The sequence below is a fragment of the Diabrotica virgifera genome, chromosome 10 (genome assembly GCF_917563875.1).
Source record: "Diabrotica virgifera virgifera chromosome 10, PGI_DIABVI_V3a".
In the NCBI taxonomy this organism is placed as follows: Eukaryota; Metazoa; Arthropoda; class Insecta; order Coleoptera; family Chrysomelidae; genus Diabrotica; species Diabrotica virgifera.
Window position 1 is genome coordinate 48107337 of NC_065452.1, and position 27910 is coordinate 48135246.

At 34.0% G+C, this 27910-nt stretch overlaps 1 protein-coding gene across 1 annotated transcript in view; it reads right to left on the reverse strand.

The window, feature by feature from the left end:
- Positions 1 to 4700: 4700 nt before the first annotated feature.
- The window catches only part of LOC114330735 (agrin-like), a 245440-nt gene continuing 222230 nt past the window's right edge, over positions 4701 to 27910 (reverse strand). The window contains exons 19-26 of the mRNA XM_050662959.1: positions 25840 to 26083; positions 21983 to 22147; positions 19011 to 19300; positions 15740 to 15812; positions 14912 to 15041; positions 12765 to 12964; positions 11891 to 12045; positions 4701 to 10617 (exon numbers count right to left, since the gene is read on the reverse strand). Of these exons, the coding sequence (XP_050518916.1) occupies positions 10463 to 10617; positions 11891 to 12045; positions 12765 to 12964; positions 14912 to 15041; positions 15740 to 15812; positions 19011 to 19300; positions 21983 to 22147; positions 25840 to 26083 (1412 nt within the window). The 3' untranslated portion in view covers positions 4701 to 10462. The remainder of the gene's footprint in view (positions 10618 to 11890; positions 12046 to 12764; positions 12965 to 14911; positions 15042 to 15739; positions 15813 to 19010; positions 19301 to 21982; positions 22148 to 25839; positions 26084 to 27910) is intronic.

Here is a 27910-nt window from a genome sequence, read left to right on the forward strand (position 1 = left end):
CAAACTATACTAGATGATGAAAGAGTAGGCTAGTAGTATTTGTGACTGTTGTAACAGAAATAATTTGAGAAAATTCCCACCGTATGACTATATAAACTAAAGTTTAAGCTTTTGGTACTACAGTGCTTAACCTTTTGCTCACAGCATGTTATTTCAATTTTTTTAGAATATAAAATACTGTCTAATAGTAATCTCTCTAAAAACATTATTAAGATTATAATTTATACAGCGTTAGATAGCAACATTAACAGGCAACAAACACTGTTTTTAATAGTCATGTTGTTAGTGTCAACCGAAGTGAACTGTTTTTTTTTTTAACAGAAGTATGGCACTCTAAAATAATATAAAATACTTGTAGTAGTGTAAAAAATTATAGAAAGACTAGATAATCGATGAAGAATCTTAATAAAGAAATTTATCTTGCGTGGAAATTTTTGGACACAAAAGAACTTTGAAATGTAAAAACGAACACAGTAAAATCGTACAGTCTAAAAAGGCAACAATTATTTTTCAAGTTATTATTTTCAGATCTGAAACTTGGACAGGTAGATCTTAAAATTAAAATGTGGAGATATTAACTTCCCTTATTTTTTTATCTACCCCTCATAAAAATCATATGACACGATAAAGGATTTAAATAATTAGATATAACCTATGTGGTAAAATTAAACTCAAAAAAATTGTTTTTGGTTGATATATTTTTCTATTTTATACCGATAAGCTAGGTAGTGAACATCAAATTATTATTTAAAGAAGAAAAATAAAACAATTTATTAAAAAATTTACCTTATTCAAGATTTATCTCTGAAAATAATTAACTTGAAAGATAATGTAGCATTGCCACACAAGATTTATTAAAATTTTGGACGTTTTCCATTTTGACGATTTTCCAAACTTTGGAAAATGAATTTCTTAAATATAAATAATGTGAAAAATTATTTTTTAGTAACGTTTGTTTTTATAAAAATTATGGTAAAATGCATAGTGCCAACTGTACTGTGCCAATCTGGAGCAAAATTACATGGTCCAGATTGCTGCTACAGTAGTTTTGGAAAAATTTCTATAACCTTTACACAATTATTCTAATAAAATAACATACATATAGGTACACCAGTTCCGAGAATGAAATATTTAGATATGGAAAATGCAAGCTGTATATTAGAGAGTGATTTGCAAAAGGACAGTCATTAGATTTGTAAATGACGGAGATAGCATTTTTTACACTCATAAAGAGACTTTTATAATAGACACAATGCAAGTTATCAAACAAAAATTATATAGATTTGTTTTAGCATCCAAAAATGCTTCCTAAGCCAGTTAGAAGCCTTTAACAAGGCGGAATCTCAACACTGGTAAATTCAAATATTGTAAAATAGTTTAGTTCTAAATAATAGAAGCCAATTTTTCACATGCGAAAAATAATACTCACTCCTTTAGAAACACAGACACTTTTGAACAATATAAACGAAAAATAATACCCTCTGTTGCCTCCTCTCAACATGAATAGAAGCGAATTTCTCTTTACTATTCAGAGATCTTCCTAAAGCCTACATGGTCGACGATGGGTAAACACGTGGTAAAAATCAACCAAGCTAACCAACCAAAGACTGCAGCTCTCTTCAAGAGCATAGCGGCTACTTGAAGACATTCACATGGCAAACACCTAGATCTACCCACATAATCTAAAACCAACTACGTCCATATTCATCCTTCACAGCAATCAAGCAATCCAAGAGTGCCATAAGCATCATTTTATTATCCACAAGGAAGAATTTCCTGTAGCTGGCTGTATACCATCAAAGTAAATTTTATAAAAAAATTTTTTCTTGGTAAAAGGTATATTAAATTAAAAAGCCCCTATAGGGCTACAAACATAAAAACAAAACGTCTTCGCTTTGTAACAAGAGTTAATCAGTGTTACAAGAACATGGTGAGCTACCCACAAATACAAAGGTAAAAACCTTTAAAAAATAGACTAAAAGTCTTATATACAGGGTGGTTCATCTTATTCGCCTCGGTGTCTGTACGGAAAACCACTTGATATTTTAAAAAAATTTCTTCACAGTAATATACAGGGCCATTAATACTACAATCTAAAAATAATGTGAATTATACAGGGTGCTCCAAAAAAGAGTGGTATATCAAAGTTATATTTTTTTATGGAATGCCCTATATATGATGACATTATTGAATTGACCTTAAAAAATAAACTATACTTTCATAAGGGTTCCCTACACCTAAATACAGGGTGTTTTGATTTATTTCGATTTTTATAAAAATGTAAGGTTTTAGAAAAAAATAAATATCTACGAATCTAAGAATCAGTAACAAATTCTTTCTTGGATCTTAATAATTGACTATTTAGCATACTTAAGCAGATGCTTATTGCAACAAAGTTTCTTACAGGGTGGTAAAAATATGAGATTGTTCTATTAACAAATTCAAGCTGTAATAACTTACTTAATTTAAATAGAACACCCTGTATCTTACTAGTCTATCGCGTAGAAAATATACTTAGCTTTCAATTTGTATTATGGTTTCCTATACCTATCTTTTTACAAGGTGGTCAAAATATTAGATTGTTCTATTAACAAATTCAAACTGTAATAACTTACTTATTTTAAATAGAATGCCTATAACTTACTATGCTATCGCGTAGAAAATTTATTTAGCTTTCAATTCCTATGAGGGTTTCCTGTACCTATCTCCCTTCATTTGTTAAATATTTAAAGATTTCCTAATTTGCAAGCTTTAAAAATTAGAATTAAGTAAATATGTCGTGGTTACATAATATATTAACACATCACCATCATCGGGAATATACTTAGACATGATACTGTCATTAATAAAATTTTCATTGTTATCATGTAATCATACAGAGTGTTGTATTATTTTAGTTGATTTTGGCCTACATGTGACATTGAATAATATGTTTATATTAAACTGCATACCCTATATTAGATGCCGTATTCTGGAAGATATTTAAATTATATTTCATTCCGTATAAGTATTTTCCATATCTTCAACCAACGGTTATTAAGTAAATTTAAGAACACCACTTTTTGTTTGAATCTTTGAATCGCAATGACAAAACAATTAAATGCAATGGCTACTATGACGAAAACTAGCCTATTGTACAAAAATATGTATGGGTATTTACAGAATAACATGTGTATTGAGAATGTTTACATGAAATTAAAGAGATTTTAAATATCTTCCATTATAAAGAATAGAATATCGAGTATGTCATTTAAAATAAGAACACTTTGTGTGATTAAATAATAAAAATATGAATTTTATTAACGAAATTATCTTGACTAAGATATTTAAGTATATTGCCGGTGTTGGTGATGTGTTGTACATAACGACGACATAGGTACTTAATTCTAATTTTTAAAGCTTACAAATTAAGAAATCTTTAAATATTTTAAAAACGAAGAGAGATAGGTATAGGAAACTCTAATAAGAATTGAAAGCAAAGTAAATTTTCTACGCGACAGATTACTAAGATACAGGGTGTCCCATTTAAAATAAGTAAGTTATTACAGCTTGAATTTGTTAATAGAACAATTTAATATTTTGACCACCCTGTAAAAGATAGGTATAGGAAACCCTAATATTAATTGAAAGCTAAGTAAATTTTATAAGCGATAGACTAGTAACATACGGGGTGTTCTATTTAAAATAAGTAAGTTATTACAGCTTGAATTTGTTAATAGAACAATCTCATATTTTGACTACCCTGTAAGAAATTTTGTTGCAGTAAGCATCTGTTTAAGTATGCTAAATAGTCTATTATTAAGATTCAAGAAAGAATTTGTTACTGATTCTTAGATTCGTAGATACTTATTTTTTTCTAAAACCTTACATTTTCATAAAAATCGAAATAATCAAAACACCCTGTATTTAGGTATAGGGAACCCTTATGAAAGTGTAGCTTATTTTTAAGGTCAATTCAGTAATGCCATCAGATATAGGGCATTCCATAAGAAAAAATATAACTTTGATATACCACTCTTTTTTGGAGCAAACCTGTATAATTCACATTATTTTTAGATTGTAGCATTAAAGGCCCTGTATATTTCTGTGAAGAATTTTTTTTTAAATATCAAGTGGTTTTCCGTACAGAGACCGAGCCGAATAAGATGAACCACCCTGTATGTATTAACATCGTAAAATCCAAAGGATGGATATAAATCCTATGGATATGACCTTAGGACAACATATGACTCCCACACGTGGTAAGTGGGTTATTAGGTAACAATTAATTAGGTCATGATGTTAAAAGAGTCGTCTTTCAACTCTTTTAAGATAATGACCTAATTAATTGTTACATAGTAACCCACTTACCACGTGTGGGAGTCATATATTGTCCTAAGGCCATATCCATAGGATTAATTTTAAATCATCGTAAAATCCATCCTTTGGATTTTAGGATGTTAATACATATATAAGTCTTTTAGTCTATTTTTAAACGTTTTTACCTTTGTATTTTTGGATGGCTCACCATGTTCTTGTAATACTGAGCGAGAGTAACTCTTGTTACAGAGCGAAAACGTTTTGTTTTTATGTTTGTAGCCCTATAAGGGGCTTTTTAAACTAATATACCTTTTACCAAGAAAAAAATGTTTTTATTAAATTTACATAATTTTATTGTTAAACTATAAGCAGGATTTGCTTATTAATATTAAAATACCATTTCATTATATTTTTGTGTTACATAAATGTCTTCTTTTTCTTCTTATACTTGTTGCAGATCTGTCGATCTGTTAATTTCAACGTTGAAGTATTTCTTGAGAGGTAGACTGCCAGCTATCTCTTCATCTCTTTGGTGGTCTCCCCGGTGGACGCTTGCCAGCTGGATTTTCTTCTAGCGCAATTAGTCCGCGCACCTCCATTCTTTTTGCATGACTGAACCATTCTCTTCGTCTTTGCCTACCCCATCTTACTACATCTTGCATCCCACATTGTTCCCTGATGATGTTGTTTCGTACTCTATCCCTGCAATTGCTCTTAGTGTCTTAATTTCGGCTGTTCGTAGCATGCTTTTGGTTTTATTGGTGTCTTCTCTTGATTCAATACCATGGTCATAACATGAAACTAATGATGCCGAATGGATGATGATTTCTGACCATATGACATCAAGATACAAGCCTCAAGTACCTTTTCAAGTGGACATTTGCCCACAAGACTAATGGGACAGAGGAAAATCTCGATCCAGACTGCAGAGTTACACCTGGTATACGGACGATTCTAAAACTGCAGACGGTTCGGGCGCAGGAATATTCTGTAGTGGTGGAAATATCAACATTTCTATTCCACTGGGAGAATATACCTCCGTATTTCAGGCAGAGATTTTTGCAATCTTGCAGTGTGCAAGAGAAAACAACCTAAGGGCATTCGAACTGCAGCGGGTTAACATAAGCACAGATAGCCAAGCAGCCATTGGGGCTCTTATAAGCCCTAAGGTGAACTCTAAGCTGGTGTGGGAATGTCGACAAGAACTTGACAGACTGGCATAATATAACAGTGTTATACTGGTATGGGTTCCAGGTCATCGAGGCATATACGACAATGAAAGAGCTGATGCACTTGCCAAGAGAGCATCAGCTACAAAATACCTGGGTCCAGAGCCGGCCGTGGGAGTGCCAAAAAGCACCGTCCGCGAACGAAAAAGCCTGGATCCGAAGCCAGCACAACTCACACTGGGAGAGTGTACCCGGTCAAACATATGGCAAGATATATCGCACGGACATGTGCTAGTAGGGCTGAGTTACTGCTGAAAACAAGCAGGAATCAGCTCAGAGTCATAACAGGTTTCCTCACTGGACATGCGCTAGTTAAGGGTCACCTGCATACAATGGTGCTGTTTCATGGAGACTTGAGCTGCAGACTGTAACAGAGAACCTGAAACAGTCAACCATATTTTGCATGACTGTGAGGCATTGGATCGGAGGTGGCAAACACTTTTCGGAGACATCGAAGTGACTCCAAATTTATATGGCACCCACCCACTAGACCTGTACAAGCTGGTACAGGGTTCCAGAATCCTGGAATGGGTTTCATAAACGAATGGAAGATGAACAATAAGCCAAGCGGCTGCAGTACAACCGGTTCACAACAGACGGCTTCCAGGAAAAAAATAGGTCATAACAGGTCTGACGCAAGTTTTATAAATTCTAACTTTGCTGTCAATTCTCATATATGGATTATTCCAGACCACATCTCTCAAACAACCGGACATGACTGCGGCCTTGTTTATTTGTCCTCTTAGGTCTCTGGCTGGGTCATGATAACTTGATAAATCTAAACCTAGATATTTGAACTGGTTTAGCTGATCTATGCGTTTCCCTTCTACCATGAGCTTGCATCTAATTGGATCTTTCGCAATGGTAATGCATTTTGTTTTCTGCGTGGATATGTTTATGTTAAGAACAATAAAATAGATATAGACGATTGCGTTTCGATTCAATTGAAGTCTTTTACCATCCTCTGACGGTGTGTCTATTTCTAGCCGTCATCAGAGAGGCTTGTAAAATGACTGAATTGAATCAAAACGCACCGGCTGCTTGGTAATTATAGTAAAATAATATAAGTACCAAAGTCGCATAATACCCATTTAGTGACTTCTAACAAGGAAAGATGAAGTGAGTGTCGATAGCGATTAAGGCTGATTTATCTTATGACGGGACGTGGAAGGCACGGGCCGTAGAACTAATAGACGGCGCACGCCCACGTTGTCGCATCATTCCGTTGTACTATAAACTAGCCAATGCTTTTCATATCACACGATTCTTCAACGTGCCCCGTAAGACATCGGTCCCGTCGTAAGATAAATCAGCCTTTAAGGTAAACTGTGAAAGAAAAATACTCAGTCAGTGAATGACTGCATGGTTGTGCATTCAACACCAATATACGAAAGGATATTCTCTTTACCTTTTCTTTCCAGCAAGTTCGGTCTGAAGAGCTAAAAATAGCGAACACGTGTCACAGAATGGCAGGTTAGACGACGCCGACGTCTGAATGTCCCTTTTCGTATGTTATTTACACAAGCATTTGACAATACTGTGACAAAGAACTGAACTTTTTAACAATCTTTGATTTAAACCGGTGTTAAGTGCTGGCTTTAAACAGTTCTCTCTAATAAAAAAGGAGATTTTAATAAAATCTTTGCTTATGAAGAGGACACTGTAGGTAGAGATATGAAACGCGTTTTTATTTATCTAGTGTTTCGAGAGTTTTAACGCAATCTCCATACATGTACGCTACAAAGAATAGTGGAACTGATACAGTTTTAATCTACTCTAGTTTTTTAAATACCTATTTACATCTTTAACACTTAATGTACAGTGCGTTTAAACAAGGTGAGTTAATAGTATCTGGTTTAAAAACGTTATCCAAAATAGAAATGAAAACCATCAATACAAACTTCAGTTTTATCTCTTTCTACGTTGATATATCTTTTGTAGATATGATAGGTAGTTATATCACGTCGCTATTTACTCACCTAGTACAATATTTCACTTATACAAGTACCCTTATGTTTTACAAAAGTTAAATTTGTGGTTACCATCTAGAATAAGAAGATTAGTGGCAAAAGTGAAATGTTAACGTCTAAAAATCTCTTAAAGGATTCATTTGTTCACCAAATAACTCTTTGGATTATAAACGTTGAAATTTAAAGATTGACAGCAGGTCTTTGGTGGAAAAACGTGTTTAATAATACAATAAAATATAAAAACACAATAATTTGTTTTTGATTCTAACCGAATATTCTTAATTTGATATGTTGTAATGATAAGATGCCTGCAACCCGGCCTTCGGTAGATCAACAGCAGAGGATCGGACACGTTTCCATATTCGCGCAATTTCCATTTCTCCGGCGAAACCAAGTAGTGATGGCTACCGAGAGTATATTCAAGACGAGGAAGGAGAATCATGAAGTCAGTTCCTTTTGGTGTACTAAACCGGGAAGAACTCAAACGGCAGATATGCAATGGAGTGAATTGGAACCTGCCAAGGTGGACGCGCTCTGTAGTGATGAGGCGTTCCGCCGGAACTGTGACCGCAGCGAGTGGTAGTGCCTGAAGGGTAACGGTGTGTCGATGTTTGATTGGGGACTACGAGTCTGAGTGTGTAATTATGTAGATAGATTGATTCAGTGTAGCGTAGTTGATATTGTATATACTGTGTTGTTATTATATATTTTTTATCTTCTTCTTCCTCTTTACAATCAATTCTGCTTGTTCATTGGCGGACTGATACCTCTATGGAAGGTTGTCACTCCATCTTTTGCGCGGTCGGCCGATACTTCTTCTACCGATTGGTGATTTATCCCTTGCTATTTTGACCACATGTGTCTCCCTCATTCTGGTTAAGTGTACGTTACATTGTCTTCTAATGTCTTCACTCCTCTTTCGATCTCTCAGCGTATTTCCTGTAATTCTTCTCAGTACTCTTATCTCTGTTGTTTCCAGTAGTATTTGTCGTGTGGCTGTATCGGGTCTTGTTTCTGATGTGTATGTGATTATTGGTCTTACACTGGCTTTATAAATTCTTGACTTCATCTCAGTGTTAATATGTCGGTTTCACCATATTATAGTGTTATTACGGCATCTTGCCAGTCTATTTGCTTTTTGTACTCGATTTATCAATTCTTTGTCCAGGTATCCGTAACTTGACAAAGTAATTTCAAGGTATTTTACTTACATTACTTGTTCAATACTGATACCACCAATTTCTATTTTACATTTGATTGGTTCTTAACTGATTACTATTTTTTTAGTTTTCTGAGATGAAATTGTCCTATTGAATTCTTTTGCTCTGATCTTAAATGTGTGCACTAATTTTTGTATTTAATTAATAGTTTTCTGAGATGAAATTGTCCTATTGAATTCTTTTGTTCTTATCTTAAATCTGTGGACTAATCTTTGCTGATTATCTTCATCTTGGGTTATCAATATTGCATCGTCTGCGTAGCAGAGTATTTTTACTTCTTTGTTTCCCATTGTATATCCTCTTCATTTTTTGACGTTTTTGATGATTTTATCCATGATTAAATTGAAGAGCATAGGACAGTCTCTCTGTCTTATTCCGCTGCCTATATCTATAGGTTCTGTAAGTTGTCCATCTATTCTGACTTGCATTTTGTTGTTTAGGTAGATGTTTTCAATAGTTTTTATGATATCTAGGGGTACTTCTCTATTATACATATTTTATATTCTAAGGGTCTACAGCCAGGTTAGTACCCTACTGATAGACTTTAAAACCATACAGCTCATAGAAACAGGATTATGCCTCAGAACAGGAATGATATATTTTGATGATAGTTATAAATACAATTTTATTTCTCTTGTAGATGGTAGTGATGTTGATTATAGTTACTTTCGAGTATTCGTTACAAATCGTTATTTTTGTATAAAGTAATCATTTACAGTATTCGTTACTTTGATTACTATGATTACTTTTGTATTTGAGTACCGGTAATCATAGCGAGAATTGTATTTCTCAGTAGATAGGTATTTTGTATATATCTATTTTGTATAGATATAGATCTAGATAGAAATATAGGGTGCTGGCATTCGATCTTTGTTAATGACATACATTATCTATTTTACCTCCATTATACCCCCCTCTGTTTCATCATCTATCTTCTCCTCACCCTCACAGTGTGATACTCTGAGGCTCACACCCTTAAAACGCTTCATACCGATAACGATATTCGATAACACTCGTAAAATACCGGTTCCGTCCGTTACTCGCTGGGATACGATTGGTAAAAAGTAATCAAGTGTACTGGTTGTAGATACAATAGTCGTTACTTGCTCTGATACGATTGGTACGAAGTAACGAAGTAATCAGAGTAATCAAAGTAACGATTTGCCTCTCTGTAATAGTAATCGTTACTTTCGGTATTCGTAAGTAACGAGTACTTTGTAACGAATAGATACTTTTGCAATATCTCTTGCAAACGGTCGCATAGGGAGCTTTCTCCGGAACGGGGCGAAGATAGAGTGATATTTTATTTGGTTATTCTAGAATCCCTGTCATTTAGTAAAATATCCTTATATCAAAATATCGAAATATGAATAAAATAAAACCCTTATGCTCATTTCCCAAATATCTTATGAGGAAATCTCAGTGGTACATTATACTAGTTTGTCATCCTATATCTAGAGATTAAGTTATTGATAAAGCGAAGAGGGACAAACAAGAAATAACATTAAATGTTTTACTTAGTTTTACCTTATAAACTTCAAACACATACATTTAAATCCATTTTATAACCATATACATAAAGGTACAAGACAGTGAAATAACGCCTTTCTGCATATTTGCTCTTTTTCGCCATTTGTGATGACTAAACCTTTTTCAGAAATTTTAGAGTATAAATCAGTCTCATATTTTAAAATCTTTAGTTCTACAAAGACTTTGTAAAAAGTGTTTTAGATTTTTCTTATCCCTATATTTCATTGTCATGGCAAAAATTAATTTTACTTATATCATTATTAGCTAGTAAGTCTATAGGTTTGCCGTGGATGAGGATCTTCTGGATGCAGCCTTCGAAGCCTTTGTAGTATGAGCTGGGTAGGCCTAGCGGTAATGTTGAAGTACCTCCTAAAAAACAAAATAAATAATATAAGTATTTAGCGAAGATCTTGGGGCCTAAAACCGAAAGACTCTCTGGTCATATAAAACGACTATTAGGCCCATGGTTACATACGCATCACTCGTATGGTGGCCAAAAACACAACAAACAACAGCTAAAGCCAAGTTGCAAAAAGTGCAGCGGCTAGCTTGTCTTCAGCTAAAGAGGCGATGCTGAACCTTCCTCCATCGCGGTTCTGCATAAAGAGGGAGGAAGTAACAACCGACTTACGCAGCGAGAGACACAAATAATGAAATCTGGAGATCTAGTGGGCCACCTTGGAAGAAATTCCATTGGGTTTTAAGGATAGGCCGACATATGTCATGCCATTGAAATTCGACTTTGAAAGATCCTTTGAAATGGTCATAAAAACTACCAAATGGGCGAAGAAGTTGAATCTAAACTGGAAGAAGGTTCATTCGTATGGTATAAGGATCTAAGATAGAGGAAAGAGCAGAAGTGGGAGTTACTGAGCCGAATTTCAGGCTATCCAAATCTCTTGGAAACACCCCAACTATCTTTTAGGTAGAACTACATGCCATAGACATTAGTGCCCAAGAATTTTTTAACCGAGACACTTGTAGGATAAAAGTCTTCATTTTATCAGAAGGCCGAGCTACCTTAAAGGTTCTAAAGTTATTTACTTGTGGGTCTAAGTTGGTTTGGGACTGTAAACAATCCCTCAAGAAGCTGGTGGAACGGAACAAAGTAACTTTGATGATGCCAGGTTACAAGGGAATTACAAGAAATAAGGAAGCTGATAGCCTCGCAAAAGAAGGGGCTAATACCCCATTCCAAGATCCAGAACCCTTCTGTGGACTATCGAAAAGTCACATCAGAGAGGAACTCCGGACCTAGGACCTCAATCAACTACAGCTATGTTGGTGTAAGCCAGGACAAAGCAAGCAAAAAGGCTCATAAAAGTGTCGCTTAATGCAACAAACCGCCTTCTGGAAATGAGTAAAAAGGTATAAAAATGGCCACTGGCCTTCTCACTGGTCACTTTGGTCACTGCCCTCTGAGATAGGAAACCAGTCACCTAGGAGGCTAACCAATTTCATCAGAAGTATGTCATCCTAGAGTTTAACTAGATTAAGGTATGCACAAAAGATTTCTGTAGATCTAAGTGCTGAGAGGGTGAATGGCCTTAACGACCTCAAATAATTTAATCTAATCTAGCCAAGATCTTCCTCGAAAATGAGTCAAAAGCCTAAAGAATTTCATGATAGGACCATTACTTACCAATCCAAAGTTTAGAATTAGTTCTAAGAGCAATGGCTCCTGTTTTGGCAACTCCTTTATTTGTATTATGACCGTCTACAGAAATGAATCCCATTCGTTTTCTGCGTCTTACTTGAATTAAATGCCATTCACCATCATCTACTTTAGTACGTGATCTGAAATGGAAATTAATCAATCTTAATTAACTTTACTAATCTAACCAAACCTACCCTATTCACAAAATGATATTATGCGATATATGGTGCTTCTCAGAGGCTTTTATCAGTGCGTCACAAGTGACAGAAAAAGCGGTACGTCCGTAATTATACACATTTATAACATTTACTCTAGTTGTTAATAGATGGCTCTGTAATTGGAAAAACATGATTTACCGATAAATTCTTCTCAGTCTTTCAGTGTTATTACTTTTGACGTCATATTATATGATTTTAAAAATGCAGAGAATCATTGCATGCCATTTTAGTTAAACCTGACAGTTGTCAGAATCGTAATCAGCCAAATATGAAAAGGTTATTGCAGTATAAGCCTTTTATTTGCATTTTGGTAAAAACAAATCAATCGTGTTTATTGCATTTATAAAAAGGTATGCTCTTTGATTATTTGTATAATCGTATAAATGTAACTACAATATAACAGATTATATGTAGTCGTATAGATAATACATAAATCATTTTTTTTATTATAGAGTCATCTATCAACAACTAGAATAAATGTTATGAATGAGTATAATCACGGACGTATCTAGTTTCTGTCACTTCCAACTTAATGCGTTAGAAAGAAATCGAAAAACTGTGACGCATTGAAAGATGCGTCTGAGAAAAAGTATAATAGTTTTTAAATAGTGCATGTGCAAGTTCTAAACTCATAAGATTACCTTATTGCCCAGAATGGTTCGTTATGTCCCAAATTAAAGCTTAGTTCTGGATATCCGTCTACTATGGCAATGGATAGATAGTTTTGGAGCTGATTTCTATTCTTACTTCTCCATAATATTAGACCTTCTGATCTAAATGTGCGTATCTTGAGTTCATATCTATTTCCACGTTCGGGTTTCCTTCTAAAATCATAAGAAAACTTACTATTTCCAAGAAATCAAATTATATACTTTTACTAGTGTCAAATATACTTCTAAGTTTTCTTAAAATACTTATAAATCTCTAGAGATATTCATAACAACATATTTCAACCAAACCTTGCAAGACTATATAAAAAGCTGTAACAACTTATTTATACTAATAATCTTATAAAAGGGAATGGCCGTACACTAATGTTGAAAGAACAGTTTTAACGATTAATTGGGGTCAAAGACGGTACTGTAATATATATTTAACAGGGGTTGATGGATGAGCTTCAGATGTGAAAGTAGGATTGCAATTAGTTCTTATTTATTCTAATTAGTGTTGGACCAGATAACAGCGAAACTACAGGGTAACATTCCGTGCTGGTTAATGTATGCTGATTGTAGTGTTGGTAGGAATACTGAAAGGGATTTAGAACAAAAACTGGAACTATTTCAGTATGTGGAATGTTGATTTATAGATGGAGTTACTACGAATAAAATGATAACGTTGGATGGCAAAATGGTTCTTAAAAGTAATAGTTTTACTTATGTACTTATGACTGGTATTACGTAATGAGAAAATAGGTGGGGCAGCTTGCAATATAATTAAGTTGAGATGGGTAAAGTGAAAAGAAGCAAATGGTGAGTTGTGTTAAGGTACGTATTCATACGTTGGTGCTCCGTGCTCCGTGTAGCAGTTCCACATAGTGGATACGTTGGTGCTCGCAGCTCGGCGCTCCCCCTCTTCCATTCAACCGGTTTGCCGTTTATATATAGGGGAGGGCATGCCGTATCCATTTGAGCAGCTACACGGAGCACGGAGCACCAACGTATGGATACGTACCTCGACAGAAAGATTTCAATGAATGTGAAGGGCAAATTCTATAAAACTGTTATAAGACTAGCTATGATGTACGGAACTGAATGTTGGGCAGTTAAAAACAAAGAGGAACAACGAATGCATGTGGCGGAAATGAGAATGCTCGTATAGATGAGTGGAGTAACAAAAAGGGATAACATTAGGAATGAGTATATTAGGGAAAGGCTAAGAGTAGCTAAAATTGATGCTAAGATTAGAAAGCATACGTTAAGATGGTTTTGACAGGGTTATTCAACCAATAATATGATGATGTTCCTAGGAGGAGTAGGAGAGAAAGACCAAAGAGACCTGGGGAAGACGATTAGGCAGGACATGTGAGTAAAGCAGATTGATATTGGTATGATCAAAGATAGAAACGTAATTAGAGAAGCCGACTCCAATAGGAATAAGGGTAAAGACAATAATGGTGGATGAGCTTAAAAAATGAGAGTATAAGTTGTTTACCAAGAGGTGAATATAGAGAAACGAAAGAAAATGTTGTTTTAGAAGTTGTAAAAACGACTGATAGGATAATGCTAGTGAAATTTGTTGCATATGCTGGATATAAAATTTTTTATTATCAATTAAAAGAAACACTAACAGATACTCATGAGAAACGAATAATAGAAATTGATAGATTTGAGACAATCCAAAACGGTATGAAGTGATGAAAGACTGGGACTAGAAATGATACTTGAACATAATTTTGAAGTTTCGAGTTGTTAACTGATAAGTTGTAGATCATAAAATGAAACCTCACATACACAGTTCGGACTAAGCACTGCTAATCTTACAAAAACTAAACATTGAATGTCATGATGTTCAAATAATATCAAGATTATACTGAAGTTAAACGGCAAGAATAAAACTCGAAGACTCACTATCAGAGGATATAATTATAAGAACGGTGTACGACAGGGATGTATTCTCTCGTCAATTCTATTCAATTTATATTCTGAATATATTTTCCGTGAAGCATTAGAAGATTAGTCAGCTTGAATAACAAATGATAATAACTAGCGAAAATTAAATAGTAATAAATGTTAACCATGATATAAATGTGGATTAATGGGTTAAATGTTAGTAAAAGTACTTACAAAACTTCTAAATCCTCTACGTCATAATCAAATGTATGTTCATCTAAAAAATCGTTGTCATGTTCGATCTCTTCATCTTCTATAGTTTTGTTTTGAATTTCTTCATCGTTGTCAGTAACGTTCGTTAAATTTTCGCTAATGTTTAGTAAAATGGTTAGTAGTGTTAGTAGTATAATAATTATGTTTACTAAGAGCAAAAAAGAGGGTATAATGAAGTAGAATGATCAATTGATTCATCAATTTATTCGATATAACTGTACAAATACTATATGTACACTTTATTCGAGGAACTTGAACCCAAAAAAGGTTTGCGGAATTTTCGCTTGTTAACTAGCGAACAGAGAAAATTACGGTACTTTACCACGTGTCCATTGTCTTTAAGCTTAGAAGGCAAGGGAGAGAACTGTCGCGAACAGTAGTCATCAATCAAAAGAGGTCTTTAGCCTTCGACAGCCAACACAAGAGAGATAGTTTTTCGTTTTTAATTCACAAATGTCTTAGAAAATGTTTGTATTTCAGTAGGGCTGAAACTAGGAAAAGTGAAACTAAGGACTAACTGTTGTTCAGGGTTGGCTTAAGAATGATTTAAAACTAAAGGTACAAACTGTGAAAATTGGACAGTAAGTTTATTAATGAAAATAGTTTTCTGAAGAAAATTGCTTCTAAACGAATGGTTGTGGCTTCAATGATTTCAATGTAAATTTATGATAGAAGCTGCAGAATAATACCTTACAAAACTTTGAATATCTGAATAGCTTCCAGTTTTTTACTCTTAGTACATATTGCTTTTGTTAGATTTGATTTTAGTAGATTTAATAATAATTTTTTCTTACCTTCTGTATCCCCTGTTTGTATACTGAAGATATGTAGCGCCGTTCAATTTTATCGAAATATTTTCTTCGTCTACTGGAAATTAAAAACACAGTGTTATCTTTATTTAATGCTACTTTTAATAATAAGTCAAAATATACACGCAACCAAACTTAAAACGAATCACCATGTATTTCAAAAGAATATTTATTTCTTTTGAAAAAACTTGTTATTGTTGCGAAAAATAAAGGTTTTTATTGAAAATAAACAAATCGATAAGACAATCAGATAGTACAGCTCGGTACGATGTAGGTTATTTGCTTGAGTTTCAAATTGAACGAAAATAAATAAACTAACTTTTGCGTCCACAAACGAAAATATGCCTCATGTGGGGTTATAGAACTTACAACGGGGAAAGATTATTGGTATTGTGGATCAAGTAATGTTCTCAGAGGGACATAGCTGCAGAGCTAGGCCTAACATATGGCGGGCGTTCTGTCCAAAATCTATGCTAGGTAACACGAACTAGGAAAGCTCAAAAATAAAACAAGGGAAAGTCGCCAAAAAGTAATAACGGGCCGCCACGATCGTTTAATTGTCCAATCAGCTGGAAGACACTCAACCATTTCTCACCTGCAGCTCCAAAGGCTGCTTTTGGAAGATACAGGTGTAACTGTTTCAGTTGAAACGATGAGAATAAGAGTTCCTGTCAAGAAATATACAGCAGGAGACAGTTATGGGTTCCCGAGTTATCCAGGCAGTACAAGATTGTTCGCCTAAATTGGTGTCTGCACCATCAAAACTGGAACATTGGGAACTGACAAAATGTGCTATTTTCAGAAAAAGTCAGGATTTGTGTAAAATCAAATGACACACGAAATCGTGTATTTAGAGGTCGAGGAAGACAAGCAAGAACGAAAACTGTCAGATGTGTTCACAAATATAAAAGGGGAAGTGTAATGTTCTGGAGAGAAATTGTGATAAAAACTCCTTTAATTTACATCCAATCAACTTTAACTGCTCACAGGTATGTTGATAACCTGTAGTTAGGCTCTGGAGAGGTGCAATATGAGAAAAGTTAATTTTCATGTATGATAATGGACCTCCACATACCATTAGAGTGACTAGAGACATCACTGAAACAGAAGGTATCCATTGTTTGGACTGGCCTGTTTGCTCACCCGAGCTTAACCCTATTATTTATGGGATATGCTTAACAGAAAAATTAGTTCTCGCTGGGATAATCCACAAAAAACCGCACGGCTAGTACAAGCTGCTCTTGACGAATGGAGCAACCTACCACAACAAAATGTTGATAATTTGATTAGGAGCATGCCCACTCAAACTGAAGCTTGCATAAGGACTAGAGGTGATAACACTGACTACAAAAAATAAAAATAAAAACAATTTGAACATTATTCATTTTACATTGAAATTTTTTATGCTATTGACTTTAAAACAACTAGCTTTAATTTGTGTTTTAAATACTTTATTGTTTTATTTAATTGTTATGTATTTGTTATTAAATTGCTTTAAAACAAATTTTGTTTGACTTCGTGTGTTCGTTTTTTAAATTCGCACGAAATAATAAGAAATATCAGATGGTTCCATACAAGTTTGGTTGTGTGTAGCTATCTTCAATGATAGTCTATCTTCAAAAATCTTCACATTTTTTAAATTATATTTTAAATTAAAAAATACTTTTAGACTTGTAAACACTTCTAAAATATAGGTGAAACAGACAACAAGTGTATGTTCTCAAAAAACTTTGAGAATGTGTAAAATTATTAAATCAGCTAAGTACTTTCAGCATGCCATATACCATCTTCAGATCTTCGTCTTGTAGGAGGTTATAAATGCCTCGTAGAAGAGTAAATGGTTGATACAAAACATACTAAAATATATTAGAGGGCCAAAGCCACTGATATTCACCTTGATATGTGATTCTTAACTAATGGCTATTGGTCTATCATTATTACCATGAGCCTATATCCTTTGAAATTGAGGAGGCCAGACGTAAAAGGGTTTAAGTGCAGTTTTGGTAGTTCTGAGATAATCAGCTTCAAAGTTGTTTGAGTTTTATAAATTCTAGCAGTCATTAAACTAAAATTTGTCTAGTGTACAATGTACTATAAAATGATAAAAATATAAGGGTATATAAATGTAAATATAAGTATATAAATGATAAAAATATAAATGATAAAATATAAAATTATTACCCTTACTATATCCTTCCTTTTTTTCAATTATTAAAAAAATGTACTTGAATCGGTACCTACATGGTGTTGATAAATGTTACTGGTAAAACGGTTCAAGTTCAGATGTTAACTACATTATTACTAATCATTTTTGTTCCAGCTGTTATCCACAGTGTAACTACAACTGGCACGTTGCATAATACTTAATTAGTCTTCAAAATTGGTCACAAATCTAATATTTATTTACTTGAAATTAATCCTGTATTAACATGTGTTTACACATTACAAAATACTAAAAATAGTTTGGTGGTAAAATGGTTCAAGCGCACTTAAACCCGTTTCTTACTATCTGTTTTTACAGAATACTAAAAATAGTTTTGTGATAAAACGGTTCAAGAGCACGGATAAACCTGTTTATTATCAAAGCAAACTGCACTTGTTTTCATTGAACAAAATGTAATGGCGCTAGATGGAGCCTGTAGGGCGAAATATGCTTAGATCAATTTACCACCAAGTTATAATACCATTTAGGTATGCGAATCTGTACTTAGGTCAGAATTTGAAAAAAGTGCACTTATAGCCTTTTATTTCCAAGCCCCTCAATTATAATATCATCATCAACAGCTATTCCATCCATCTTCGGATGTAAGCCTCCCTTAGGTGTGTCCATTCATATCTGTTTGTGCTGTTTTTGGCATCCATTCGTGGCCAGCCATTCGCTTGATGTCATCAGTCCATCTTGTATAAGGTCTGCATCTACTTCTTTTGCTTGCTCTTGGTCGCCATTCAAGAATTCGCTTAGTCCAACGGTTATCTTTCATTCTTCGTATGTGTCCTGTCCAGTTCCATGTTAACATGGCAATCATCTGGACCACATGTGTTACTTTTGATCGTGTTTTATCTCCTCATTGGATTTGCGATTACTGAGCTTATTATTGAGCATTCTCCATTCCATAGCTCACTTGCAGCTAGTGGACTACGCTGTTATTAAAATTATAATATAGAATGTTAGAATAAAGAAGATAAAAAATAAACGAATATAATACATTTTAGTGCAATCTAAAATGGAAAATATAAAAAAATCATGTACTCTTACTTGTTTCACAGTATCTTCCCTTGTATTTTCCGTTGCATTTACAAGTAAAGTTGTCCAGTTCTGGAACGCATATTCCATTGTTTAGGCAGGGATTGTTACCTGGTGGACAAGGTGTGCCTTCGTAGTAGGCAATATTGGAAACGCATTGGGAATCATTCTGTGGAATTGCTGGTGTACAATCTGGTAATGGGCTTGAAATGTGCAGGGGAATGTGATTGAACGTTACTTTTTGAATAATGCCTTTAAAACCCTTCGAAGCTCCAGAAAGTCGGTGTATTTGTTTCCAGTTACTAAAATGGAATTGATTTATTGAAATTAAAAAATAAATTAGGTACGTATTTATAGTGTAAAATAAACATCAATAAATAGTAGTAGAGCATATAAAAACAAATTTGACAAAAAATACATAAATACTTGAACATACATTTCATAGTATAGATAGAGTATAAATAGCAGATTTGACACCACTTGATTTTTTTCTCTGTTGGACTTGAAAAACCGTTGTTATATTAACAGCTGAAATTAATTGAAATGATTGAAAAGACTGCATACTTCGTAAAATGCAAAAAATTACTAAAAAAATCAGCAACAATAATTCTATTCGAAGCTTCCACGATATATTGTATCATTCTCAACATTCAAAAGGACAGCATTTTAACCATTTATTTCGCGACTACTTGCGGATTAAAGAAGCTTTAGACTTTAGACGGTTATGTGAAAGGAATATTAATAAACGGTTAATAGTTGAATAACCTTAGATATGCAGATATAACACCATAGTTTTTGCTTAAGAAGACCAAATTTATGAAAATTAATAAAAAACAATACTAAACGCTCAACTTACAATCAATTAACAGAATATCGAAAGAGTCGAGCAATATACTGGTGTCCAGAAACTCTACCGACAAACGAAGACAGGAGATTCCTCAAATAATTTTAAGACAATTTAACCCAATATACCTAGTCCGAAAATGCTTCTTAAAGGAGTTTTGAAGATGGCGTCATGAAATTAGGTTTTCTTAAATACCTCCAGAACGCTTCTATTTAGACTAACGAAAATTGGTATGCATATTTACTTTTCAGAGATGAATCGATTCCATTCATTGCAAATTTCTAGTACCGGTCATAGGCGTGCGTTTTGGGTAGAGCAACGGGTATTTTATCGCATAATTTTTTTGTCCTTAATTTTTTATGCATTTTTGACACCGGATTATTAAATTGTGAGGTATTCTAGTACTAAAAGGTACTCTTGATTTAAGTCCGTAGGACACACTGTTTTCTAGAAAAATCGATTTGAAAATTTTTGGTTTTTGGAATTTGAAAAAAAAATTGAAAGAACTTTTCAACAAAAAACGAAGTATTTTACCAACATAAAGTAAGAGTAACTTTTAGTACTCGAATACTTCATAACTTAATAATTTAGTATCAAAAATGCTCAAAAATTCAAGACAAAACAGTTATGCTATAAAATAACTGTTGACCTACCCAAAACGGACGCCTATCACCAGTACTAGAAATTCGCAATTAATGAAATCGATTTATCTCTGGAATATAAATAAATGTACCAGTTTTCGTCTTTATAAACAGTTTTTTTTTTATTTTTTTTTAATTCAAAAAGCGAAAAGTTTTCAAATCGATTTTTCTAGAAAACGGTGTGTCCTACCGATTTAAAACAAGAGTACCTTTTAGTACTAAAATACTTCTTAATTTAATAATCCAGTATCAGAAATGCATAAAAGTTAAAGATAAAAAAGTTATGCGATAAAATAACCGCTGCCCTACCCAAAACGGACGCCTATGATCGGTACTAGAAATTTCCAATGGATGGATTAGATTTATATCTAGAAGATAAATACGCGTACCAATTTTTGTTTTTCTAAATAGAAGCGTTCTGGAGGTATTTAAGAAAAACTAATTACAAGACGCCATCTTCAAAGAGCTCTAGCTCCCTTAGGAAGCATTTTCGGACTAAGTGAATTATCTTAAAATTATCTGAAGAATCTCCTGTCTTCGTTTGTCGGTAGAGTTTCTGGACACCCTGTACATATCTGGTAACCAATTTAAATAGCTAATGGTACCACAAAATACTGTGTTGAAATGCTACATATTCACAGTTCTGCTCGACGGAATGGAAGCGTGGACACTAACTGTTGCATCTATGAATCGGCTCGAAGCTTTCGAAATGTGGTGTTATAGGCGCATCTTACGTATATCCTGGGTTAAACGAATTACTAATGTGGAAGTCCTCCGTAGAATGGGGAAAGAGTGTGAAAGTCTCATTACCATCAAAACTAAAAAAAATTCAATATCTGGGACATATAATGAGAAATCAAGAACGTAACGGCCTTCTCCAATTGATTCTCCAAGGAAGGTAAATCGTAAAAGAGGACCAGGAAGAAGACGCATTTCCTGGCTTCAAAATTTACGAAAGTGATATAACACGATTACCACTAAACTGTTCCGCGCTGCGGTAAACAACGTCAATATAGCCATGATGATCGCCAACATTCAGAAAGGATAGGCACTTTAAGAAGAAGATCTCTTTCTAATCGGTAGGGTTTATCAAATCGGCGGCAGTGGGAAAATCACGTGGTCGATAAACCCAACGTCAAATTTTACACATGTTTTACGATTGTGCCGAAACTACTGGCAACATTGTAATGAAATTTTATACGATTATGTTTTGGAAGCTGATACATCCCATGAATTTGTCTTTATATTTGACTCGACTGAATTCGAGAATTTTAAGGGTAGAATTATTAATCAAAATTCCAAGTGAACTTAAACATCATACCGTTTTACACCAAAAAGTTAGTCTTGGTAAAACTTGATAATGTGTACCGTTTTCGAAATATTTAACCGATGCTGGTATACCTAAAGTAGTGATAAAGTTCTAATAGGTATATCTCTATTTTGTCTAAGAGGAGCTTTAACCAAATTGAATGCATTTATTATACACTAATATTACTTACTTAATTGAGCCGATGTAAAGCGGAGTTTCTAAATTGAGTTCTGTTAATGGAGTCCCTGAGTATCCTCGAATTTCTGTAGAATTGTCGACTTGTAATCTGCCTTCTCTTCCTTCACGTGATATTACAACTCTGTGCCACTTATTTTGTGTAACTGGGTTGGAACTTCTACAAAAATATAAGACACAAAGCTATTATAAAGATTTTGTCAACTATGAAGTTTAATAAAGGCTCTAGGCCCAACGTACTGTTACTTTAGAATATCTATTTTTATCATTAAATCTTCTCATATATCACGGCCCTTTATAAGATTCCACAGTAGTAAGAGTGGACTATGTACAGAGCATATTGCTTTTAGATTTTTCCGATTTCTAGATATGGAGACCTTAGAATAACCTTCGAAGCTAAGAAGTTTCTTTGTGAATTTGACTAAATGTCTCTTGATAAATTCTTCGCAACCTTGTGTTTGAACTTTTGGATATGTTCAACTTACAAAAGAATCTCCACTTCCCGAAGTATTGGTGGAAACAATCCTTACATCACTAGTCTTTTATGAAATGCAACAGTTATTAAGATTTGACCATTATACCTTCACTGCCACACCATTTCATTTACTTTATATTTTTATATAATGTAAATATTCTCAATATTTCTCTACCTCTCTCAGAATGAAGTGCATCCACTAGGATTTTGCTGTGTCAAAATTTTCTTTTGGGTACGTTTGTTAGTTCATGTAGTGTCGCTAATAAGTCGTTTATAGCTCACAATAGTGGAGATAGTATAGCTCACAATAGTGGAGATAGTATTCTTCCTTGTGGGCAACTTATCTTCTTCTGTATCCTGTTTGCATCTACTCCTGGACAAAGGCCTCCCGTCAGTTCTCTACTTTTCTTTGTTTTGTTCTATTTGGTGCTAGTTTCTCCCCACTTTTGCTTTGATGTCATCATCTCAGAGCCTATTTTACTTCAAATCAGGCCCGAGGCACTACATAATTTTCGGGCCCCTAACAAAAATTTAATAGTAATAATAATAATAATAATAACTTTTTAAATGGATTAGTTATTTAATAGAAATATAGTTGCACCAGAGATTTAAACTTTTACTAACAATAAAATAAATAAAAATTATATTTAAATAATTAAACATTGTTTAACTGTTTTAAGTGCAAAAACAGTGGAATTTCTCTACTATGTACAGCATATAATATGTCCTCACATAAAAGTATATTGTAAATCAGCGGTTCCAACCCCTAGCAGAATATATTTGGAGACTTCAGATGGGGAAGATCGACAACGGATCAAATATTTAGAGAGACTTTTTCAAAATCTCGCAGGGATTGAAGCAGGGAGATGGGCTGGCCCCATCCTGGCACTGGAGTATGCGGTTAGGTAAATGCAAACGAGGAAACCTACTGACCAACAGAACCGTTCAACTGGCCGCGTATGCCGATAATATTAATATTATGAGTAAAACATCAACAGGAGCAAAGGAAACATACGCAATGTACGAGTTAAAAACGGAAACGAAAAGGCTAGGTCTGGACACAGAAAAAACTAAAATATTGATACAGACGGAAATCAACGAGCTGTTAAAAACCAGAGTGGTCTAAATCAAGAATTTTGTTTTATACGCTCTTTTGGTGTATTATTACATATTATATAATATTGAGATGCATTACGCATCTTCGTCTGTGAGTGGGTGGATGCATGAACATTTTTCAACTTTTTTTTGCAAAATAGAACACTGTCAAACAGAATAAAATTCTTGACGTAAATGTAAAATAAAATCTTGACCTGAAAAACACCACAGTAATAATTATGAAAAATAGTTCAATACAACTGAAGATATTGAAATATGACCGATTCACACCCCAGCCATTTTCGGGTGGGTGTCTAAATTTAGATATAACGGGTTTCACTGTTGGTAAGGTTATTTGCTTATTGCCAGATGTTGGGGTTGCAATGCAGTGCACTATAAAGTAATCTTAAAAATAACAATAAAACCATTTAAAACTATTGTACAGTCGGAAAAATATTTGCTGTCTTTTTCTATAACAAACGTTTGTTATTTATAGAAAAAGACAGCAAATACAAAATAAGTGATTGATGTGATCGTTCATGGATATTCTTTCATTTTTCCGACTGTAGGTACTGGTGTACCTTTTAGGTAATCGACATACCTATATAAAAATTGTCAGTAACATAAAGGTTAAAAAGGATCGTACTCTGCAAGTAGGTTTAAAATGCTTAAGTACACTGAAATATTGTACATAATATCAATGACCATCATTTATTGATTTTTTTTTTACATTGAAATGAAATAATTTTGAAAATGTATTTTGTTTTTTCAATAAAAATATTCTTTTAGTGATCTTTTCGGGCCCCATTAAAATGCGGGCCCGAGGCAGGGGCCTCATGGGCCTAGTGGTAAAATAGGCCCTGCATCATCATCTTCTTCTTCTTCTACGGCACTACAGCCCAAATTGAGCCTTGACCTCCTTTATTTTTTCTCCACCCTTGTTCGTCTGCGGCTGCTCTTCTCCATACACGGACTTATAAAAGGGCTTGTGAGTCGCTGTTTACTGTGTCTTCCCAGCGCTTTCTTGGCTTTCCAACCGGTCTCTTTTCCTGCATTTTAGCATTCAGTGCTGTTTTTGGTAGCCTATCCTCTCTCATTCTTAACACATGTCCGGCCCATTGCAATCTTTGTATTGATGTCATCTAGCTACCCTTTTTGTGGTCTTCTACTAAAACTGTGTTCGCGTAGTGTCCAATTTGAAACGTCTCTCGTCTATCTTTCGTTATTTTGTCATACCACATGTCCTACCCAGCTCCATTTCATTTGCGCAATTGTTCTAATTACTTCTTCCACCTTTGTCCTACTTCACACATTCCCATTTCGTATTTATGTTCTGTCAGATAAACTTCATAGTATAGCTCATTCAATAGCCCTATGGTGTTCTTAATATATTGGCTGATAAGTCTGTAAGTGTCACGGTCTCCATTCCATAGGTTATAACTGGTGGAATAAAACTGTTGAATATCCTTTCCTTTAAATTTGTTGGCATCTTTTCCTTTTTCTACACAACACTGAGTCTTCCTACCGCTGCCCAAGTTTGATAGTGCCGCTTGATTGTGCTTGCCCAGTTTGATAGTGTGGTCTAGGTGTATATACTCTTCGACATTTTCGATCTCATTTCCATCTACATAAGCATATTATTGTGATATTTTAATTTTTCATGACTTTTGTTTTATTTAAATTCATTTTGAGACTGATTTTTGCAGATTCTTTAGAGTAGTTCTTCTGTATTTTTGCTTTTGGGTACTATGTCGTCGGCATACCTTAAAGGACTTAAAAATCTCCCATCTTAACCCAATTTAACTTCTTGAACTCATCTTCTAACGCACGAGTAATCAGTTTTGGAGAGATAGTATCTCCCTATCTATATCCTCCTTCCGTTCTTATTTTTATTGTTAGACCTTCTGCTACGTTTATTTGTATAGTTCTATTGTCACAGGTATATGTATTTTAGGAGTATTCTATATCTGGAATCATTCCTTGTGTTATTCATTTCTTCGAATATAGATTCGAATATAGTTCTATAGGATGAGTGTACAATTACTTCCTACCATTGCCTCAATGATGGATTCGGCTAAGAGGACACTTTTTCTCCGTCTACTGCTTTATTTCGGTCTTCTAAAAACTTTGATAGTAGTCTGCTAAGATTATCCTGAGCTAAATTCGTCCATTTTTCCCAATTCGTTCCATATGTACCTATCTAATAAAAGTTGCAGAGTGTTTGCTAGTTTTTTGTAATGGCTAGTTAAGGAAAAAAGAAAATTTATTTTTCGAGTACTTACGTTAAATTGGCGATTCCACTTCCCAAGTTAAACCTAAATTGAAGATATCCCCTAGCAATATTTAAAGAAATAAAATCTCCTTTGCCATTTTTCATTTGTCCATTGTAAATAATAAGACCATTGGCTGCTGTAGTTTTGAAAATTATTTCCATTGTAAATCTTTTCTTGATACCTTGAAGTTTTGGAAACTGTATATAACTGTTACCGTTAAACTCTGGTATAAGGTTATGCAAGTTTTTGAAATCTGCAAAATACAAATATATTGTCAGTATAAGCCAAGAAAACTATCATACCAATAGTAACATATGGCATTTAACAGTTCAACTAAAGATTAAACAAGAAAAGTATAGTTACATCATAACATATGCACCAACTGATAATACAAACAAGAATGAAAAAAATGAGTATTTTGAAAAACTTCAAGAAATAATAGACAAGACAGAGATAACAATTTAATAATAATGGGCGACATGAATGGAAGAGTGGGAAAACAAAATGCGGGTATAGAAAAATGGCTAGGAAAAGAGGGAGAAGAGACGAGAAACGATAATGGAACAAGGACTATAAATTTATGCATCGAAAATGATCTGATTATAGGGAATTCAAAGTTTACACACAAAGACGTCCACAAATACACAAGGTAAGAGAGGGGTAGAGGCGAGAGATCAATAATTGATTATTTCCTAATTAACTCCGAGATATGGAAAGCCGTAAAAAATATTAAGGTAAAAAGAAGCGCAGAGATTGGAAGTGACCACTATCTAGTCAAAATGAGCTTTAGAATAATAAAAGACATAGGTACAAAATGACAAAAAGAGGAAAATAATAAAAGAAAAAATCAGAAGCTACAAACTGAAAGAAATAGAAGTTAAAAAGAGATACCAGAAATGTCTAGAGGAACATAGGAAAAGAGAAAATAAGTACCAAAATATAGAAGAAAGATGGAAAGATTATAAACATAGTCTATTAGTAGCTGCAAAAGAGAGCTGTGGAGTAACAAAAATAAGTAATAACCCCAAAAAACGCACGGCATGCTGGACAAAAGACTTAGAAAAAATAGTACAAGAAAAGAAACAACTGTGGAAAAATACTTAACAGACAGAAAACAAGACAGCTATGACAAGTACAAAGAGAAAAGAACAGAAGTTAAACAGATGGTTAAAAATAACAAAGAGAGAACGTGGGTAGAATTTGGAAATAAATTAACAGAAGCATTCGGTGAAAACCAGAAATTGTTCTATAACACACTTAAGAGCATGAGAAAACCAAAACCAAATACATTGAAAAACGTGAAGGATAAGAATGGAACCATACTCACAGAAGAGAATAAGATTATGGAGAGGTAGAGAGAATACTTTAAAGAACTCTTGGAAGTGGAACAAGTAGAAGTAAATAACTTAGAACAAAACAAAAATCAACACACCCCACAAGAGCAACAGGAACAGATAGAAAATATAACACAAAAAGAATTAACAAATGCAATCAACAAAATCAAGCTGGGAAAAGCACCAGGACATGACGATATAACTGCAGAAATGGTCAAATACATGAATGAAGAAAGACAACAAGAATTATTAAACATCATGAACCAAGCTAAGAAAGAAAAGAAAGTACCACTAGACTGGCAGATAGGCATTATAACACCATTGTATAAAAAAGGAGATAGCAAAGAATGCTCAAACTATAGAGGAATAACACTAGGAAGCACAGTAGGAAAACTTTATGCTAGTATACTAGAAAACAGGCTAAGAGAAAAACTAGAGAACACCTTTGAGGAGAGCCAGAGTGGTTTCAGAAAAGAAAGAGGGACGAATGATCAGATTTTCATAATCAGACAAATAATAGAAAAAGCTCTTAAAACAGAAAAAGAAATACATGCATGTTTCATAGATATGGAAAAAGCTTTCGACAGAATTAAAAGAGAAGATATTTGGAAAATACTAGAGGAGAGAAAAATTGAACAAGGTCTAATAGGAGGTTTCCAGAGTTTATATGAAAAAGCGAAAAGCTATGTAAGGACAAGAAATGAAAAATCAAAAGTATTCCACAGCAACATTGGATTAAAACAGGG